Genomic DNA, 21121 nt, shown 5'->3' on the forward strand with positions numbered 1-21121 from the left:
GGCCCGGCCGCGGGGCTTGAACTGGCCAATGGCGGGCGGCGCTGCCCCCCGGCCGCTCCCCGCGGGACAACATGGCGGCCGCTCCCCGCGCCGCCGCAAGAGGGCGTGGGGCAGCCGCACACGGTCCCTGCGCACCCGGCGGCCGCGGCCCGGTGCGGGAGGGGAAGGGCCGCCATGGACAGGTTCTCGTGGACAACCGGGCTGCTGGAGCTGGGAGAGACGCTGGTGGTCCAGCAGCGCGGCGTGCGCCTCAGCGACGGGGAGGAGAAGGTGACGGGAGCTGGAGTCGCCCCGCGCGGGGCCTGGCGGCGCGGCCAGGGCGGGGGAGGAGGGTAGAGAAGGCGGCCGTGGGCCCCAGGCAAGGCGGGGCGGCAGGGCTGCGAGTGCGGGCGGTGTCGGGCGAGGGACGCCACACGGAGCGTGTGAAGGGCTTGGGATGCAGGCGGAGCATCGATCGGGGGTGTGGGAGGACGTTCTGCGCCAGGGTCTGGCAGGGTTTGTTTCTGTGGCGAGATTAGGGCGGAGTTGCAGGCTTCGAGGGGCTGTGCTGGTCGACAGCAGCTAAACGTGAGCCAGCAGTGTGCCCAGGTGGCCGAGAAGGCCAATGGCATCCTGGCCTGTGTCAGCAATAGTGTGACAAGCAGGAGCAGGAGGGACTGTCCCCCATATTCCGCACTGCTGAGGCCACACCTCAAATCCTGTGTTTAGTTCCGGGCCCCTGAGCTCAGGACAGACGCTGAGGTGCTGGGGCACAGGCTTAGGAAGGGCAGCTGAAGGCGCTGGGATTGTTTAGCTTGGAGAAGAGCAGGCTTTGGGGGGACATTATTGCTCTCTTACTGCCTGAAAGGAGAGTGGAGCCAGGTCGGGGTCTCTTCTCCCAGGCAACAAGTGACAGGAAAAGAAGTAGCCTTAAGCTGTGCTAGGGGTAGTTTAGGTTTGCCATTAGGAAGAATTTCTTAACAGAAAGGGTGATTAGATGTTGGAATGAACTGCCTTGGGAGATGGTGGAATCACCGTCCCTGGGGCTGTTTAAGGAAAGACTGGACATGGTACGCAAGGCCATGCTCTTGTTGACCTGAGGATGTCAATTGGTTGGACCCGATGATCTTAGAGGGCTTTTCCAACTTAATTGATTCTGTGATTCTGCGAGAAAGGCCTTGTGTGTGTGTGACATGGGGTGAGGATAGGCATGATGAGGTGTGTAGGCAATGTCACTGTCACAGAGTGCTGCCCATGGCTCGGGCTGTCACTCCTATACAGAGCTGAGCCCTGGCTTTGGCATGGTACATGTTGCACAATTCACACTTGAGTCGTCCAGGGTGCTGACAGACCCTCTGCTCTTTCTTGAGCCATCCTGCTTATTGCTTCACTTCACTGCCGGACTGACTCTTGATCTATCCATTCTCCTACACCATGGTAATTGCATACCCTCACAAACAGCTGTGAAAATGTGCCTCCAGTTTTACAAGTAGGAAGCAATTTGCTAAATGCAGATTTTCCAGGTACTGTTTGCTGTCTGATAAGTAAAGAGCTTTTCAACAACAACAGAAATAGAGGCAATATTCCTGTTGATAGGATGGAAGATTTCAGACTGTGTGCAGCATCTTTTTATTAGGTTGCTTTGCTTTTTTTGCATAACTTCTGCCTTCTTTGTCAGCATATAGTGGTTGTTCCAAAGCCAATAGCCCCGTTTAAAATACATTTAAGAACTTTTGTACATCTTGCAGAGTATATGGAGGGAGGATCCCTCAGGATTTCCGGAGGTAAAGTTTATACACTTGAAAAAGGAAGTTTGTGTTTATCCATCTAATCCTTTTATACTATTTTCCTCCATTATTTCCTAAACGTCATGTATTTTGTTTTCTGGAAAAAAGGGAGCGTTCTCAAAATACTGGCTTGTTAAATCTGATTGCTGTGTTGTGGTAAGGTGTGATGTTTCCAAAACCAGTAACTTACTGGTTCAATTTGTTGTTGATCTGTTATATTTTTCCTGCCCAGGTGAAATTTGATAGTGGAGTTTTACTGCTGAGCACACATAGACTGATCTGGAGGGATCAGAAGAATCATGTAAGTCCTGTTTTTGTCTCCTGTATGTCATTCATTTGTAAATTCTGTAATAAACAACAAGTAACTTGCAGTGAAAAGCCTGTACATGGAGAGGGGATTATTCCTGCCTTTGTGTGTGTTTTGTTGTGCAAGTATAGTCCACTTTTTGTCTCTCAGCCAAAAGAAGATTATGTAGTGTTCTTTTACCCAGTTCTGCTTTAATAAAATAATCATGCAGAGATGAGAAGGGATAGGAATGTATCCTGTAAGTTTTTCTTTTCTACCACACAGAAATAAAAGAGAAAAGAGCCTGGCATCATGCACTAAAAAACACTGAGTTTTAAACTGAAGTTGAATGTGTCAGGCAAATGATAATGTGAAGCTCTCTCCCATGCTCTTTGTTTAGGAAAGCCTTTTCTTCCTTGTTGGTTTCAAGTCCAAGTTTCCCCACCATATAGTCCCAGACCATGATTTGATAATAGGATGTGTTTGGTGACAGTATTGTTTTGCACACATCTTGCCCTCACAGCTGCCTGTTCCTGCCCTGAGCCATCCCTTCAGTCAGCCAGAACATTTACTGTAGTGCTGTGGACAGGTTACGTGGCACTGCCAGAACTACAGTGTGGTAACTGTTACTGTAGTAAAGCTGCTGAATTGTTTGTGTCATCAACCACAGCCTGGGAATGCAGGGGAAGCAGGAGAAAGAGACCACAAACACATAAATCTCTAAGCATAGAGTGTGACAATGGGCACCACTCCACAGATGTAAATGAAGAAGTGTTTTTCAGACCAGGTTAGATTACGCTTGTTTTGGACACAATAATTGAGAATTTTAACCCTGAAAGCCAAAGTTTAGAAAATAAAGATCACGTTTAGATGACAACTTTCCGAAAGCAAATTGTATTCCACTGGGCTTTTGTGCAAGGGCTGCTGAAGCACCTCTCATGCTCAAAGGCTGATCCCTAGCAAATATCACATCCTTGCTTCAAAGCAGGATGCTACTAAGAGCATCCTGAAGATAATGTCACCAAGGATGTTCTTAATTTGGCAGAGCAGTATGATTTTTTCTTTAGGGATTGTTTGCAGGACCAGCGGACCTATTTTTAATACATTTTTTTTCAAAGTGTTTAAAGAGCTGTTACCTACAGTGGGGTTACTGTTACACAAGTTAGGGCTTGATTATCCAGACCATGAGCTGTTCTGTATAAATTAACATGGGGCTTTATTGCACAGTCATCATGTTATCACATGAGATAATGTGCTAAATTCTTAATTCTTAAAAAGTGTTAATCACTTTTTATTTCTTCATCAGCATCTTTCAGAGCTGAGCATGTACTGGAACAACCGCTGCATCTAATCTTCTCACTTGGACTTTTTGCATGCTTGGAGTAACATTGGGCATTATGGCTTCAGCAAGTCTTAGAAGTGAACATATCTCCATTCTCTCCTTTCCAGCAAAAAGATTACATTTGTCTCTCCCCCGATTTCTCCATCTGCTCCTAGGCCGTGGGATTTCTTGTACTATTCCAAGGTCATTGAATTTGTTAAATCAGCAGAGGAAAACCTTGGAGAAGAGGAAAAATAATTTTATTTTAACTAATTTAACTCAGCAAAGATTCTGAAAAGCTTAGGCTTGATTAACAGAAGGGGCAGAAATGTGACCCACAGATGGGCAAAAATTACCCAGTTCTGACTGGGAGATGTAATTAACTTTGTTAGTAGGGTAAGTAAAGCTGATTCGTTTTCAAGCTCTCAGTACTGAAACATGGGGAGCATGGTGCTCTTTTGTTGTCTCAGTGAGTTGTTGTCTAAGCTCAGCTGTGGTTTAACATCAGAATTATTCTAGCTTACCTAGAATAAATTTGTAGTGAGAGTCCCCTTCTTATTGTGTCAGCAATGTATAATAATTAATGGGGCGCATGTCATTAGGTTAACATAGCAAACTTTACAGAAACAGCTGGGTTCTATAGCTGCTGTTTTTACATGCTATCTGCAGTTGAACAGTGTTTTAAAAAAAGGGAGGATTTCTGTAAAGTTTGTTACATAACTAGATTTATACAAATTTTGAAATTATAAAATCATGCATAATGTGAGCATGAGAAGACAAAATGTGAGCATTAGAAGACAAAAGTCAAATAGAAACACAGCGTATTTAACACTTTTCTGTTTTTTTATCCCTTCCTGTAGCTTCTCTGATCAGGAAGGGGTGATTCTAAGTCTTTGTACTTAAAATAAGTTTGTAACTTTCTATCTTGGAACTAAACAAATCAGTCACTTTGACAGTGCACATACTATATATAGTTGAACTCTTTTTGTCATTTTCAAAACTTTGTTTTTTAAACAGAATTATCATACTGCCTATCTTTTAAAGTGTCCAGAACTTTGTGTCTGTTTTACAGACATTAACTGTTTGTAATGGCTTTAGAAACTAGTCATAGAAGAACCTAGATAGCTTGCATTAAGAGTTTTTAGAAAAGGAAGTACAACCCACTTTTTTTCCCAATAAGAAATTTATTTATTAGCTGGAGTTCCTGCATGTATACTTCCCTGCTCTCAAATTTAATGGGTATTTAATTACTCCATACAAAGAGGAACAATTTTGGTAGCAGGGATTGAGAGGGCCCTGTAACAGTGTCTGTTTTAAACTGGTGCTAGTCAGTGGCAGGTGGAAGAGAGAAGTTCAGAGAGGGAATGCAATCTGTGTTTCCTGCATTCTGTGTGACTGTGTCAATCACCAAGGTGTTGTGTGGGAAATGATGTTCCTCAGAGGATGTTCACCAAAACAAGACTAGGCACCTTAGTTGATCTTTTGAATCATTCCTGTAGTGATTTCTGTCTCAAATGCATGTTTTGTTTTCTTAAAAGTACAGTCCAATAAATGTGTGGTGAGATGAAGCAACTGCTGAATTAAGTCCTTCACTGTAGGATGGATGGAAAAATTCCTGTTCCATTCAGACAATAGTGCAGACTTTAGATATTCAGCATTTAAAAAGAATAGTGGGTCTGGATATTTTTGTAGCTTCCACAGTAACATTAATGTAAAAGATGTCAAGAACCTTGTGAGTATTGTGCACCTACAGAGATATGGTACAGTAATGTAGAAAATTTAGTGTTTAAATTTTTACTTTGGATCTAAAGATTTGTTAAATTCCCTTCTCAGCTTGAGGTTTTTAATGTTGCCACACTGACACTTAAGTTGTTGAGGTTTTTTAATTAACTAGAACACAGTTTAAATTTTGTGTTATTTTTTACATATATTCCACTGTAATACATTGTTTCTGTTGTTACCATCATACTTCACATCCAGTGCTTCAGACAGCACCTGTACATAGCCATACTGTTTGTGAAATGAGGAAAGAGAACACTTGGGTTTAGAGAGTGAATAGACAAGATACGGTTTAATTCACCTGTGTTTGTGGTGTTTGTTCCAGGAGTGCTGCATTGCTGTACCTCTCTCTCAGATTGTATTTATTGAAGAGCAAGCAGCTGGGATAGGAAAGAGGTATGGCCATCTTCATTGTCTTTTTCAGATGGATCCTTTCACATGCATGTTTGAGGTACACAGTATTCTAGATTAATTCATGGTAGGTTCTGTTTGCAATCTTAAGTTTCCATAATGAGAGTTACAAGGACCATTGAGGTCAAATGTGTAGGAGAGTCATGACTGATGTGATTTGTTAAGTAACTGTCATGTAGTCACTACTGATGATTTTAGAGGTCTTTTCCAACATAAATGACTCTATGATTTTGAATTTCTAAAGAGGGAAAAAACTTCAGTTGGAGAAATATATGCACAATTAAAAACTGCTTGCAGCCTACAGTCAAATTGGTAAGGTAATATGCTGGAGGTATTCAGAAGAAATCAGTTCATTTACTAATGTTGGAGAAGTAAATAAAGACCAATACAAATATTATCAGTAAAATGAGATGGGAATGGAGGACTTGCAGTCATGTTGTGATAGCAGTCCGTTAATTTTCCTAAAATCATGCTGTCCCAAGATTTGTTTTGGTAGTAGGTGTCCTTTTAGACTATTATTTTCATGCATGTTGGCTTTGAATGTTGGTTTTGGGTAAGTTCAAACACAAGTGTCCACAAATGACATATATAAGTGGAATAGGTTACACATAATATTGAGACCTTTTGTTTTCCTATGTCAAAGTTGGCTCAGTTTGGCTTTTGACCTGCAGTGACTACTGCTAAATTAAATGACAACTTGACAATCAGGTTTTTATGCTAACTAAAAGTTTTTTTGGAAATCATTGCTTGAAATAGTAAAATTCGTTACGTTAATTTCTTAAGAATTGATGGCAAGTACATTTTAAATTTGTAAAATGTTTCTGCTTTAGAGCCTATTGTAGTTTTTATGCAAGATCTACTTCATCAAAATATTTAAATGTTGATGCATAAATATAAAGCATTCTTTGATGATCTTTAGCTCTTATGTGAGACAGTTAATAGAGATTTTTATGAAATGGTTAACTTAGATGCAGAAATAGTTTATTTAGATATTACAGAAATATCTTCTCTTTCCTTTACCCTTTCCTTAGTGCCAAAATAGTAGTTCATCTTCATCCTGCTTCTTCAAACAAAGAGCCTGGTCCATTCCAAAGCAGCAAATATTCCTACATCAAACTTTCTTTCAAAGAACATGGGCAGATTGAGGTAAGTCTTGTACCACGGATGCCAAGCACAAACAGGTCTTTGGACATGCTTTTCTCCTCTTGCTGTATTAGTGATAATGTCCCATGATCTTTCCGTGTTTACTTTTGAGGTGGAGCTTTTTCAATACATCCTTTTGGGAGACAAACACTGTGATCCTCCCATGTTCTGTACTTCATTAAATACTGCAAATAGAGTTCCAAAAATGTCAAGAGGCATTACTAGGCTAGTCCTTATTTTTTAGGGGTTTTAGTATAATCTTATACTTCCTTTTTACTCTACTGAATTGAACACAGGATTTTCCAAAATGACGTCTCTGAATCCGTTAAATGTTTAACAGAGTAAAAGATGTTTCTTTGTACCTAATCCTTTATTGAATAAGAATCATACCATTTATTCCTAATTATCTCTCTAATTTTATTGCTGAACACCTTTTATTGCATCAGAACTTTTGTTCATTTTACACTGTATAATTTTTTTTAACATACACCAAATCTCAAAGGTTTGAAAATATAATATAGTCTTAAAAGAAAGGTTATCCTTAAAACCAAAGAAAATGTGCTCTGTAAAGAAATTTCACAGTGGAAGAGTTTCTTAGTTTTATGAGACTGAGAACTTTAACTTTGCACTGTGGAAAAAGCTGTACCTGTTCACTGCAGAAAATAAGATTTGCAACTCAAATTAGTTAGAAATGTTGTAAAAATGCATGTGCTTGATCAGACTCACTTTCATTTCTTTGTGACCAGTTTTCAGATTTTGATGACTGTAGATTTATGCATAGTCTAAATGTGTGTTTCTCGTAGTCATAATCATATTTATTTTAATGTTGTATCTGAAAATCAAACTTACTGTGCTTACTGGTTGCCTATTGCAATTAAACCCCAGCCTTTCTTTATGACTTCAGAATGGTTTCCAGTGAACCTGAACAATGAAAAGGGTGGAATAGATTTTCTTTCTGGATATTGGTCAGTGGGTTAGTGTTAACTAATGCCACCTTCTGGTATTAGCAATAAACAAATCAGTGTAATTGATCTGTGTGGTTGTTTTTATATTGTTGAAATAGCAGATCAATAGCAATTGGATTGCTCAGCTTTCCTTCCTTTAAAAACATGCCTTTGAGTATACCTCAACATTTAACGTGGTTTGAGACATTTTGAGTATCTGAAGAAATACTTTGCAATAGAAGTACTTAGTGACTACATGGCTTCTCTTCTAATGTGAATACTTTTGAAGACTGGACTTTAAGAATTTCCATATAAACGAGTTCTGTACCATGGTTGTGTAGGTGTTATCATGCTTTGTCTCCACAATTTGTGATGTTTATTTCATCACCAAGATGCTAAAAATACATGGAGGTACTCTGCACAGTTCATGAAGCACCTGTTGTCACTCTTTAATGTTTGCAGTTCTACAGACGATTATCAGAAGAAATCACACAAAGGAGATGGGAGAGCATGCCCACTGGTCAGGCCATGCAAGTTAACAAGGATTCACAGGTATGTGCAGAGCTTGTGAACAGGATCTGTGTGTCATCTCTTATTGCCACTTCTTGCCATATACCACATCCAGCATGTGACTAATCAACATCATGGGATGTGCAGGAATTCAGCTTTAGTTCGCCTTTTTGTCACTGGCATAAATTAGTTTCTCCTTTGCATTTTTCACCTGATAGAACACAGTAGCCTTTCTTTCTTGAGTGTGCTTATGTAATGAGTTCCTTTGTTTTGTTTTAGTTAGACACACACACACACATAATTGTGCAAATACAGTATTTATTTGCATATACTTTTATTCAGCATGCGAGGTCCAATGATCCTGGAAAATCTTTTGTTCTAATTGTGATTCCTGTTTTTTTGGGGTTTTTTTTTGTGTGGCTGAAAGTTAATGTATAACACATAGCTTTTATATTACTCTTTGAAACCGATATGTGTTTGATTTAAATGTGTATTCTAAATGGACAGTTGTTAGGGAGAGTGTCATATGTTAGATAACCTTTATCTGCCTTCATATTTCTAGGTTATAAACTCTGATAAACGTGTAGGTGTTGTTCCTATAGATTAATGTGCTGAATATATGAACATATAGTATTTCATATGAGTCAAATAAGTTGATTTAAAGATTGCTCAACATGAAATCCTGTATGCCCCCTTTGGTAAATGGTAGTGCCTGTAAGCACAGCTGCATTTGGACTAATACATGTAGAATCAAATCAAAGCACCTTATCTCACTTAAGTCAGAGCAACTCATTAACACCAGTGCTAAGTTTTGCAGTCAGAGATGAGAGGCCTGACACTGCTGTCACTTAGGTACCAGCCTTTCTAGAACATAGTTGGCATCTGGTGGAAGTTTCACCATCACCCACATCCTAATACCTCTGAGGAAGGTAAATTAGACTGCACTTAGCACTGTGTTTCTATGTTTCTGTTTCTTCAGGCTGGATTTTTTGAAGTAGTATACTCAGGCATTTCCACAGCTCTAGTATGGATGTTCACATGGGCTTGAGAAGCTAGAACTGAGATGAGCTGGAATACTCAGTGTGGATCTTAAGCCATATTAGTAGCTTCAGTATGCTATCAGTATCGTTATTTGTCTAGTACAGCTAATTCATGGTTTACGTGTCTTGTGTATTGCTTTTTTACAGTTGTTTAAAAATTACTGTTAAGAAATGCATGAAATAGTGTATGAATGATATCTGCTGTTTGGGGGAATATTTCTGGTCCTCTCATTTTCACAGTGAGGCAAATGGGAAAATTTAGTATTTCCTATTTTGACTCTTTCCTGATTTCTTTTTTGTTATTTTTTTTTTTTTCAGGCAGGAAGAATAAGGGCTGTAGGAATTGTAGGTATTGAAAGGAAATTAGAAGAAAAAAGAAAAGAGACTGACAAAAACATTTCCGAGGTAGGTACTTTTGAAGTTTCAAGGTCAGCCACCTGTCTGAACTATTTACATTCATTCACACTTTCTTTTAGGGACGGCTGAGACTATTTATTGTTTTTGTTGAAAAGTCTGAAATTATTAAGAGTGTACAGTTTACAGTTATTTATGTTATTCAAGTGGCTTATCAATATATGTAAAGGTACTTCATTTAAACAATTCCTTTCAAGAACATTGTTCTTTGAAACTAACAGTGTATATTTATTAAACTGATTCTGGTTTCATTTGAAAATTGAATATACGTTAAGCAGAATATCCCAATTTAAGTGTCTGCACATAACTGTGATGAAAACAGATTTTCCTCCTATAGTCAGGCTTTTAGATGTTACATTTAGATTTGTAATTACAGTAAAATGATTTGCAGTCCAGGCATCGACAAGATATTACAAGTATTTTGCAAAATACCTGGGCTAGATGGAGACCATCCTATTCCATAGAACCAGCACAATAGTTGAATTCCAGATATCAATACTAAGGGACAGCAGAGGCATTTAATTTCTTCATATATATCTTAGAGCAATACCCTCAAAAATAGTCTGATTCTACCCTGGTAGTAGAGGTTGATACAAAAGTACTTATAAACTATGTGCAGCAGATGTGTTCTTCTGGCAAAGCTTTATGGGATCCAGTGTGCCACAAGAAAAAGGCATCCCCTGCTCTAATACTTACAAAAATTAAAGTGCCTTTGCAGGCCATGTGCTCTTTCAGATACTGGGAGCATTAAACTTTTTTTGTTTCTGTCTATGAGGAACGTAATGAATGAAGTTTTGTGTGTAGTTGAAAAGGTATTGTGGCTTCATGCATGTGTATATAGTTCAAAAGGCATTGTCTGCTTATTTTTTCCTTTAGCAGCTTTGTCAGAGAGTCAAAGAAATCCATGTATACATTGTGTATGAGCGGAGGAAAACCATGACTTGTAAAATCCTGCCTTCCTCCAGCTTTAAATGTTATAAATGACTTAATTTAAAAAATGGTGCCCTGGCTTCCAGGAAAAGGCTTCCTGCATCTGCTGTTCAGTGCTGATAAGAATCCAGTTCTTTAGCCTTTTGTTTATCTGAGGAAGTTCCTGTTAGGTGTGTGCACATTCCCCTTTGTTTCCAGGCCTGCCCTGGGTGAGTCAGGCAGAGGAGGAGTTAGACACAGCATACTGTTTATTTAGCTAAATCGGGGGTTCTTTTGATGAGTGTTGTTTTCATGCAGGTATAGAGATTAGAAATAAGCTGAGAAAAGCCCAGTCAGAAAACTTCTTGTTGATATCATATACAAGTAGAATAGCAGGACTTTGATTTACACTAGAGATTGGGAAATCTATTGTGAATTATTCAGTTTGGCAGATTAGGGAGTAAGAAGAATTCCAAAGAGAAGCATTGTTTTCTGAGTGGTACATTATTGTTATACAGTGGTATATTTTTTTTCCCTTTCTTAAGTGGTCCTGTGGATCACTTAATTTTGGACCACTAACTCAGGTACCAACTGTTAGGAGAGACTAAACTTGTCGAGTCAGTGCAGGAACACTGGCACTCTCAGGAGGTGAAAAAGCAAACCCTGTCCCTTTCTATCTCCTTTTTGTTTTTTGCACAATGAATCTCTGACCAATAAGTTTCTACATAAGGCACCTAAATGTAGATGGGAACAATGGGGTCTTCCTGCAAAAACACTGCTGAAGTGTGTCTTTCTGGTGGGGGATTAGTCAGTAACCCAGAAATGACTCAAAGGCAGTGACTAGAAGCTGTAGGCAAGATATCTCTGACCATTTGACAGTGTAACTGAATCTTCTTTACTTGTGGCTGGAGGTCTTGGGTGCTGCTGTCAGGAAAACTTTAGATGAAAAAGTTCGGGAATTTTTCTCACACCAGTTGTTCAAAAAAGGTTGTTTGAAAAAAGTTGACTACCTGGGCATGTTGTGATGTATTTGAGAAGTAAGGAGGCTGAATGTATATGTGTTGATGAGGGTGGGAGAAAACAGAGTTTTGCTTTTTAATATAGTTGCATTAATGCAGTTGCTAGCTTTTTTGTTTCCTTTTTTTTTTAATTTTTCAATGCTAGTTTATCATTACTAAAAGTTTGGAATTACAATATACTTTAAGCTGATTTTAAAGTATGATTTATTTAAGTCTAAAAACCCTTTGTGGGTTGTTCTAGAGTTGTTGTATTTGAGACCATAGCATTTTATTGGAACACTTAAATGAAGAGACATTGCCACACATTTCAGAGGTTTTGTACTTCAGATATCCCCTTCCTTGCTCATTTGAAATGAGTGTTTCTTAGCTCATTTGAAATGAGCTAAGTAACATTTAGTGATGAAAGTAAAGTTGTCTTGTCAGGAGGAGTACATTTGTAGCTTTACAGCTGTCTTGCAACTAGCCAGAAACAACAAATCTCCTTGAGTGAGGGTTAATTGTTGGAATAAAACCTATCATCACCACCTGGAAAGCTTCCCCCACCTTAGAGAGAGCATAATAAACTTGAACAGTTTAATCTTTTCTGGGACTCAGTATCTCATTTTCCCTTCCTATCACATGGACATCATAATCATACTGAAATTCTGTTCATATACTGGAAAAGTATGTGATTGTTTGAGTCTCCTCCTCATTCTTTGTTGTTTATTTTAATTATAAGACATGCTGTAAAATAGTTGTATCAACAAATAAGGTATGGTATCTCATGTTGTAACATACTCATCTAAAGGGGTAGCAGCTCTTACGAATAGCTTGGGTAGGTGAATAAAGGCAGCTCTCTATGTCCCTAAAACTGAATGCTGTAATTTTACTGATCTGCATTGTCTGCTTTTAATTTCAGGCTTTTGAGGACCTTAGCAAACTAATGGAGAAGGTATGTATGGATGGCATGTGTCACTTGGCCAAGCAGACTTACACTTGTTTTCTCACTTTTAAGTACTCTTTTCTCTCTTGAGCTTACCTGTCTGTCTTGTGTGTCCTTCTTGATAGGCTAAGGAAATGGTGGAATTATCCAAGTCAATAGCTAACAAGATTAAAGAAAAACAAGGTGACATCACTGAGGATGAGGTAAATTAATTTTGTTTTAAAATTCTACAGAAATGTTCCTATGAAAAGCAAAAAGTTATCTGTTTAATAATGTAATGTTAATAAGAATCCTTGCTGGTTGGTTTTGTTGTGTTTAGTCTTATATTTGGTGTAGAGTTTACTTAATGTTGATTTTTTAAGCAAGTGTTAACTTGCTTACTGTTAATTTTTCTTTTAACCCTTTTAAAAAGCAATTATTTTACAGCTTTTATATAAATTTTTCTATTTTTTTACCTGTGCTCCTCAAAAATAACTGGTGCTAAGTCTTGCCTTCTCTTTGCCTGGTAATTGTCGTTATTGGGAGAAAACGGAAGGATTTATTCACCAAAACTGTGTTATAGTAATAAAATCAAAGATTTTTACAAACCAGAATCACTCATTAGTTGATGTACTTCTAAATTTATTTGTTTGTTTGCTTGTTCAGACCATTAGGTTCAAGTCCTATTTATTGAGTATGGGTATAGCTAATCCAGTAACGAGGGAAACCTATGGATCTGGTACACAGTACCACATGCAACTGGCAAAGCAACTGGCTGGAATCCTGCAGACACCCTTAGAGGTAAAGCATCACATCATGCACCTGCATTTTGCACGTGGTGCTGAATTTCAATGTGTGTTTTGGCTGTAGTACTCTGCCTCTTTTTAAAGCAGATTTAGCATCACAGCCTCCTATTCAATATTTATGGGAAGAATATGTATTATCTTTTTGAATAAAAAAAGTTTAAGTACAAATTTTTCTTTGGACTAATGCAGTCAACTTCTAATTTGCAAAATGTTGATGAAATTTAGAAAACTGTTTAAGTGTTTTTTCTCCTACCTGAACAGCCCTGTATTTATTCCTTGCTGCAGAATGTTTCTTTTTTTAAAGAAAGAGTGAAATGACACTGACTGAAAATACAAGTAATGAGTCTTTTTATACTGCTTGAAATTTACATATTTTGCAAATATAGGACAGAATTATTAAATAGATTACCAGCCCTTAGTAATATCTCTTATGTCTTTCTAGGTTTTAATTTTTCTTAAGCTATTACAGATTACAGGTTTCTCACCAAAAAAAATCAAATTTCATGTTGCAATTTATAATGCTATGCTCCTACTAAAAAGCATACATACTACAGTATTTTTGTGAAAGGTGTGTGCTACCTACTGTGTTCAGAATGGAACACTGAGTTTGTCTGACAAGTAAAAATGGTAAATTGATTGATAGATTTAATATATTGAAATTCTTTGTTCCTGTGATTTATTCTCTGCCTTGAAATGGAAGTAATTCACAGACCTTGGCTGTAGAGTCACTATTTTGCATTTTGATGATGTGTGAAAGATACAACTTAACCTCTTTAGTTTTCCCCATTTGGGCCCATCATTTATCTTCTCTGTTTCACCCATTTGATCAGCCACCTGCAAGTCGAGATGCTGTTTTTACTGGGTTAATGCTGTTTCTCTTACCTTATTAACACAGGAGAGAGGGGGGATCATGTCTCTTACGGAAGTGTACTGCCTGGTGAATCGTGCTCGAGGGCTAGAGGTGAGACACTCCTTTGGGTCAGTATGTAATAATAGGACTTGAGTCATAACAAAATTTAAAAGGGTAAAAATGTTCCTTACCAATTGCTCATTCTACTTGTTTGCAGCATGATGTGATCAGCTCTTTATTAAAATTAGAGGGCTTTTACCTTTCACCTTTCTCATTCTTCCTTATAATACTTACGTATCCTTTACAAGTTGTTGTAATGTATGCTGCTTTATATGATACCATGTAAGAGAAAATCCATTCTTACCTGGAAACAAAAAGGTCAGAGACCACTAAAGAATGGTGAATGTTCTGGGAATTTTTTTTACAAAATACAGCAATTCTTTCTGTAAACAAGACGAGAAGGATTATTATAGAATACATAGTAAGGGAACAGAAAGGATCATAGAAGCCAAGAAAATAGGCTGCACAATAGAAAGGAGAAAGAATTAACAATAAGTGTAGCCTTGTGTATTTTATAGCTGCAGCTACTAAAACTTTGTTTTGATGTTACATTATACACATGAAATGCAAGCTGTGAATAAATGTGTTTTACTATTTTAATAGTTGCTGTCACCAGAAGATTTAGTAAATGCTTGTAAAATGCTGGAATCACTGAAACTGCCACTAAGGTAAGAGCATTACAAATTTATTTCTAAAGTATGGAACTCACAGGTCAGACCATAATGATTTAATATTTTACTTGAAGTAGATTTTTTTTTGTGGTTGTTGTAGGTATTTTTAAAAGAGTCATTCTTTGCTCAAGAGCTGCTGCCATTTGCACCAACATCTACTCTACATTAAAATATTAATTTTTAGCTAGGAAAATGTTATTTTTTCACTTACAAATGTTTCAGACTGGAAAAGGGTTTAAGACCAGACACATGCCCTGCTCTTTTCTTTTCAGATTTTGAATATGCTGTTAAGCTTAAGTTCATTTTAGGGAGCTTGTTTGGGTCTGGGGGGATTTTTTTCCCCTTTTGTCATGTGGATGCATTAGAGATGTGACCATAATGTGTGATGATGGACATAAGGTTCTTAGTTAATTTGCCTCTCTTTTTTTGATTTTAGGCTTCGGATATTTGATAGTGGCGTAATGGTGATTGAACTTCAGTCTCATAACGAAGAGGAAATGGTAGCTGCTGCTTTAGAGACAGTAAGTGTACTTCATTTCCTTCAGTGTTCTGACCAAGCTAGGGAAATTTAAACACATTAGGTAAAAAACTTGAGGTGTGGGATTTCCTCTTGAGATTTCAGGATGCAAAGCATTCCACTTCGTATCTTCTAAGAGAAATATTTAAATAGCACTTCTCATCTTCAAAGTTCTGTGCAGGCAATAATCTTAGTCATTACTTTCTCTTTAAAGAATAAATCACTTTTCTATCTCTTCAAACTTCATTAACCTTCAGCCTTCCTCCAAATCTTTTGCACTGTAGGCTGAAATTCATGGCATTTATTGAGCACCTAATTTAACAGAAGTGGACTTCAGACACTGTACTGCTTGAAGGCAGTGGAAACAGCTCTTAAATGTTGAGATAGGCAGTTGTTTGGTTTGGGTTTATTTCATAGAACAGTACACTGTACCGAGTTTGCTGCTGTGAGGAGCATTCAGTTGGAGAATAGCGTGTGTAGAATTAAGCCAGCTTCATCAGGGAAAAAGATAGCATGAATTGTTCAGTGTCATAAGCCTTTGTGGTCTTGCTGCTTCTGGACATTTTACAGTCCTGTTATGCCATTATTTGCTACATTTTTACTTGTTTTTCTAAATGGAATGTAATTTTTTGATTTTCATACATTTGAAAAAAGGCTGATCCAGTGTATCCAAAGTTTGACATCAAAGTCAAAGAGGGGACAGTTGAGAAAAAGTAGAGGCACCTCCTCACTTGACACAAGGTAGACTGCTCAGTGCATTTTGCATGGTTGTCACCATATAGCTTTTGTTCATCAGAAAGATTTTTAGATAAGAGAAATGTTTATTGTCATTTAAAGGATTCCATTATAAATCAACAATGATCTAAAATGCTTATGTTTTTTAATATGTGTTAGTATTTTCAGTTTATTTTCTTAAATTTATAGAAAAATACCAAGACCATTTTAGTGCTTTGTCTGATTATTTTTGGTTTCTAATGAATTTTTTGTCTTCGGTAAGAGTGCTTATGTCTTTGAAAAGAAAGGAAAAATATTTCTTGATAACTGAGGAAGTAAACTGCAAAAAGTAGCAGATGGTGGATTTATTACCATTGAAAAAAGGTGCCTTTTTTCTTTTATTTTCATAATATGAGACTTTGGCTCCTTAGAAGAGTGGAAGGGAGAGGCTTCAACTGAGGAAGACTAGGTTGTATGGGGAAGGGAAGATGAGATCAGACCTGTGGCCTAAAGCACCCCATACTTTAATGTTACTGCACATTATACATTAAGTTCTGAGAAGTCAAAGGAAGCCATAGGATGTCAGGCAGGAGGAAGATGTGGTTTTGAATGGGTGGTGAAGACAGGAAATGACAGGAACATCAAAGGAATCCAGAGTCACCCTTGATGAGCATAGTGGTTTGGGAAGGAAAGATAATTAATCACTGATTGTATAGCTGACGTCTGCTACTCAGATTTGATCTCTTAACTTCTGAAAATCTCATGTTAGGACTATATTAATCTGAGTTTCTGTAAAAGGACTACTGCTGAGAATGATGCAAAATAGACCCCTCCCCACCCAGTTATGTGGGAAGCAGGAAATGGCAACTACATCCGGATTTGCAACTTTGCTTGAATCTAAAGCAATGGAGAAATGGAAGAATTATTAACTTCTAGAGAATAAAACATGTTTATCTGGGAAATTCAATGCATAATAAGTCTAGACTTCATATGTAGTATTTATCTAGTATTTTAAACATCCACATGTCCAACGTGTGTGAGAAGGTTTCATTTTATTAAGTAGCATGGTTGAGACAAAAGGGCCGAAGTTTTGGGTCCCAAGAGTGAACTTGTCTTTTGTGTCAGCTGAATGTGATGGTGACTTTTAGTTATTCCTCTAGTATGCCATAATGGCATGTGAAGTACTAAGGTTTGTGGATTTTCCTGTAGGCAGTGGGTGTATTTTAAATGCCATAAAACTCAAATTCTTCTCCTTCACCTGACATGACTTACATTTCTACATTGATAAGCTGCCCTGAACACGTCTTTTATTTCCTCATTTAGGCTTCAGTTTTTGCAGAGTCACTTGAAATAGTTCTGCTGTGTAAATACTGATGGAGATTGTGTTCTGCTGTCCAAGCTATTCTAATTTTTCAGTTCCTTTGGTCGCAAGGCATCTTTTAAAAAAAATCCAAAGGGTACCATATGATTTTTTTACAGATTTAACTCTTTTCTCTTTTCCTTTTTTATACTTTGCAGTTTTCCCAGGACACAGAAGAGATGTTTTTAAGGGGAAATAGTCATAATTAGTTGTACTTTTTAAAAATGCAAACAGACTAATTTTCTTCTCAAGGAATTTGCTAGCAATTTATCACTTCTCAAGGCTAGATCTGATTCAGTAGATGAGAAAACTTCATTGTTCTTTTAATGCCATAATTTGTTTATTTGTGTATTTGATTTTTGGTAGGTATCTGAAAAGGGTTCTCTCACTGCTGATGAGTTTGCTAAGCTGGTGGGGATGTCTGTTCTCTTAGCCAAAGAAAGGTAAATAATAATAATTGTTGTGTTTAATACTTTGGTTATCATGTTGTCCTCAAGTAATACAGGACATCTTCTTTTGCTTTCTCTAGGCTGCTTCTTGCTGAAAAGATGGGCCATCTTTGCAGAGATGATTCAGTGGAAGGCTTGAGATTCTACCCAAATTTATTTCTGACACAAAGCTAATACCATTTGTTTACAATTGGTTATGTAATAGTTGAACAAGAGAGCAGAGGGCAGAATCTTTCCAAGAACTGACTTTAAAATTTTTATTTCGCTAGTCAACTGCAACAGACATGAACATTGCAATGCTTTTACAGTTCTCAGGTATTTCAAGTGCTGAATCCTCTTACTTGGAACTGAAAGGAAATAGAAATCACAAAGTCAGAAGCATGTCTACTGTCTCAAGACAACTCACTCATTTTTCAAGTTTTATTTGATGTTCTGTGTAGTTTCTCATTTCAAGAGAAGATACCACACCAGTGAAGAGAATATCATCGTAGAGTGCTGAGGGTCAGCGCCCAGGTTACTACATACTCCAATTCCAGTTTGTTTATGTCTGGAGCAACAAAGCAGACAGATGTATCCACAGTGATAAGAAGCAGGACTTTAGGGTGTACTGAGGTATAAGGAACAAACTAGTGTAGAATAACCCTTTCTCTCAGAAGTGATGAATAGTTTTCTAGGGGAGAATCTTGGGGTACTGGAATTCGAAACAGAAAGAACCTGCTGCAAGAGAGATTATAGTATGTCATGCAAATCTAGAAATTACCATGTTTATTTTGTCATATCTTACGCTAATATCTCAGATAGAAGCATTGTTAGCACAAGATTCCTCCCTTCTCTTTCCTTGCCATCTTCCTTCCTGTCCATTTATGTTGCACTTTGGGTGCCCTTTCTCTGTCCTCTCTGTAGCAGAGTGGAGCAGCCTCCTGTCACTTTACCAGACTCTGTGCTTTAATGTGCTTGTATTTTATCTTGTTCTTCTAACAAAAGATCATTTGTTTGTTTCATCAGCCTACTACCTGTTTTGGGGAAACAGTTCATTTGCTTACCTCTCATATGTGAAAATTAATATGCTTTTTATATTGAAGGCAGGAAGAAGACTATCACCCTGTGTTCAATAATCACAAGGTATCATTGTTTGGTATTCCTCACCTTGTGTTCACACTGAATGCAATATAATAGCCTCGGTTTTCATAACTCCAGTGGAGTTGCTACACTACTTGAAGATCTGTCATGATAATAACGTGTTAAGTGGATCTTTATGATCCACATTACCTGAATTTTTGGCATTTTGAAGTGACTATTTTTAATAAATAAATTCAAGGTATGGGCAAGGACAGCATACAGGTAACTGCATTGTGGTTGTGATGGCCAGATCAATTTTACAGGAAAGGACAAAAAGGCTTTTAAGATGAGCCTGAAGATATTTTCAGAACTATTTCAGTGTTACCATAGTATGAGTTAAGAGCCTGCCAATAATTCAGTGCAGAGATTGCTACAGCAATCATGCCTGTGGCTTGTAGGATATCCTTTATATCCAGGGAATTGTGTCCTCTTATCACAAGCTAACTTTCATGCCGTGCTTTCTTTAAGGCAGTTTTCCTCTGCTCCATGAGGGTGCTAAAACTTATATATTTGACACGGCTGAAGGAACCAGTTCCACACTCTTATTACTGTGTTGGTCACCTGGTGTCATCTCTTCAGGAGCCTTACAGCTTGCTGTTTTCCTTCATTCTCCCCACAACCCACAGGAGAGATCCATGCAGAGTACACCAAGCCCCACACATCTAAGGAGGGACTGAAAAGTGAGAAATTTGGAAACAAAAACCTGTTTTGTGACAACTGTCTCTTTTGCCTAATAAAAACCTGTCATGAAGGCCAGTGGTTTGTGGGCCTGAACCTCTCCCCACAAGGGGGCACGTCGTGTGCAGGAAGAACAAAATCTGAGAGGAAATGCCAAGTGTAAACTGCCAGCCTCTGTTCCTCCAACCCCGAGTGTTTCATTATCTTAATTAAGCAATAATAATACAGCCTATTTAGAATAATGGTACCTTCTCAAGCTTTTCTTTTCCAAGATTTTTCCTTGACTTTGTTTTTCTTCCAGGCAAGAAGTCTACAGGGTAAATTGTATTGCTGGTTTAGAATTTAAACAGACAAAAGAGAAAATGGCTACTAGAAAGTAAGAAAGATTAAAAAATTTTCTTAAATAGATTGTTCTGTTGAGGTTTTTTTTTTTTCCTTCTAAATGTTTTAAATGCTTTAAAATCTTTGCATATTAAAATCTTGTGGTTCCATGGGGCAGGTTTTTAAAGCACATCATATTTTCGCTGTCTCACTCTGTACCTAAAAGTTTACAATATAGTTTTGATTTAAAGGGCAGAATTAAATGTGATTAGAAGGCATTGCTTCTGTTGCTGAGTAACCTGTGACCCATGCCAGCCAGGACAGTCAAATAATAGGTGCCTACACAAGCACTGTTCTCATGAGATCATACTAGTTTAGTATGGAAGGTGCATATATGAACCTTTCCTGTTTTGATTATTCCTAGGATATTTGTGTCACGATACATGATCATAACCTCATTTTGCCAGGGCTGCCTATATAAATAGTGCTTGTCTTTTTATGGAGCAGTCTTAAATGATGATTATGTTTTTCATTTGGAAACATGGGCCTTTTTATACCTCAGACAGGAAAACACTCCTCAGGAATTTGTACATTTTTTCTGTTTCCTTTGCCTTTGTTTTCAGGAAAATTATATTCAGCCTATGGAAACACAGATCTAATCTAGACCATATTTCTGAATTGCAAATTTTTTTTCTTCTGAAAACTACATGTGGATGTGCATTTGGAAGTTTTCAGAAATTTATCTTTCATAATCATTGGTGGGTGCATATTGATTAACTGAACTCTTTGATGTTCAGTTCTTCTAACCAGAACTTCTATGGTTTGTCCAAAGAGCCTGACTGTGCTTCTAAAATTAGGGCAAGTATTGCCCCTGAATTCATGAGTACAGTAGTGGGAGACAGTAGGAGCCTGTTGCCAACAGTAGAAGTTCCTGCTTCCTGAAGAGCAGATGAGTTCCTGGGAAGCACTCATCTGCAGCTGGACAGTTCTTTGAAAACACATACTGAAAAGGCAGTTCAAAATTGTTTGTGGATTTGATAAGGAATCATCATTTTCTCTGGGAGGAGCTCCCTCACCAGTATATTTTCTGTTGAGTTGGATTGAGAAATAGGACCACTATGTTCCTTCTCCTA

The 21121-nt window shown here is 37.8% G+C and overlaps 1 protein-coding gene across 1 annotated transcript; it reads left to right on the forward strand.

Annotated features, from left to right (window-relative positions):
- Positions 1-79: 79 nt before the first annotated feature.
- Positions 80-20075, forward strand: VPS36 (vacuolar protein sorting 36 homolog). Its single transcript, XM_015642108.3, has 14 exons — positions 80-270; positions 1999-2067; positions 5478-5548; positions 6595-6709; positions 8113-8202; positions 9519-9605; positions 12441-12473; positions 12590-12667; positions 13110-13244; positions 14145-14210; positions 14763-14827; positions 15267-15351; positions 17788-17864; positions 17951-20075. The coding sequence occupies exons 1-14, from the start codon at positions 175-177 to the stop codon at positions 18042-18044; spliced, it is 1161 nt and encodes a 386-aa protein (XP_015497594.1). The 5' UTR covers positions 80-174; the 3' UTR covers positions 18045-20075.
- Positions 20076-21121: the final 1046 nt, after the last annotated feature.

This window comes from Parus major, chromosome 1 (assembly GCF_001522545.3).
Source record: "Parus major isolate Abel chromosome 1, Parus_major1.1, whole genome shotgun sequence".
NCBI lineage: Eukaryota > Metazoa > Chordata > Aves > Passeriformes > Paridae > Parus > Parus major.

What these genes read in the sequence shown, in the direction of transcription:
- VPS36 (XM_015642108.3), top strand. Translation starts at nt 175, where the DNA reads ATGGACAGGTTCTCGTGGACAACCGGGCTGCTGGAGCTGGGAGAGACG. An exon ending in TCAGCGACGGGGAGGAGAAG is followed by an intron (nt 271 to 1,998) that starts GTGACGGGAGCT and finishes TTTCCTGCCCAG; the next exon opens with GTGAAATTTGATAGTGGAGT. An exon ending in ATCGTGCTCGAGGGCTAGAG is followed by an intron (nt 14,211 to 14,762) that starts GTGAGACACTCC and finishes CTATTTTAATAG; the next exon opens with TTGCTGTCACCAGAAGATTT.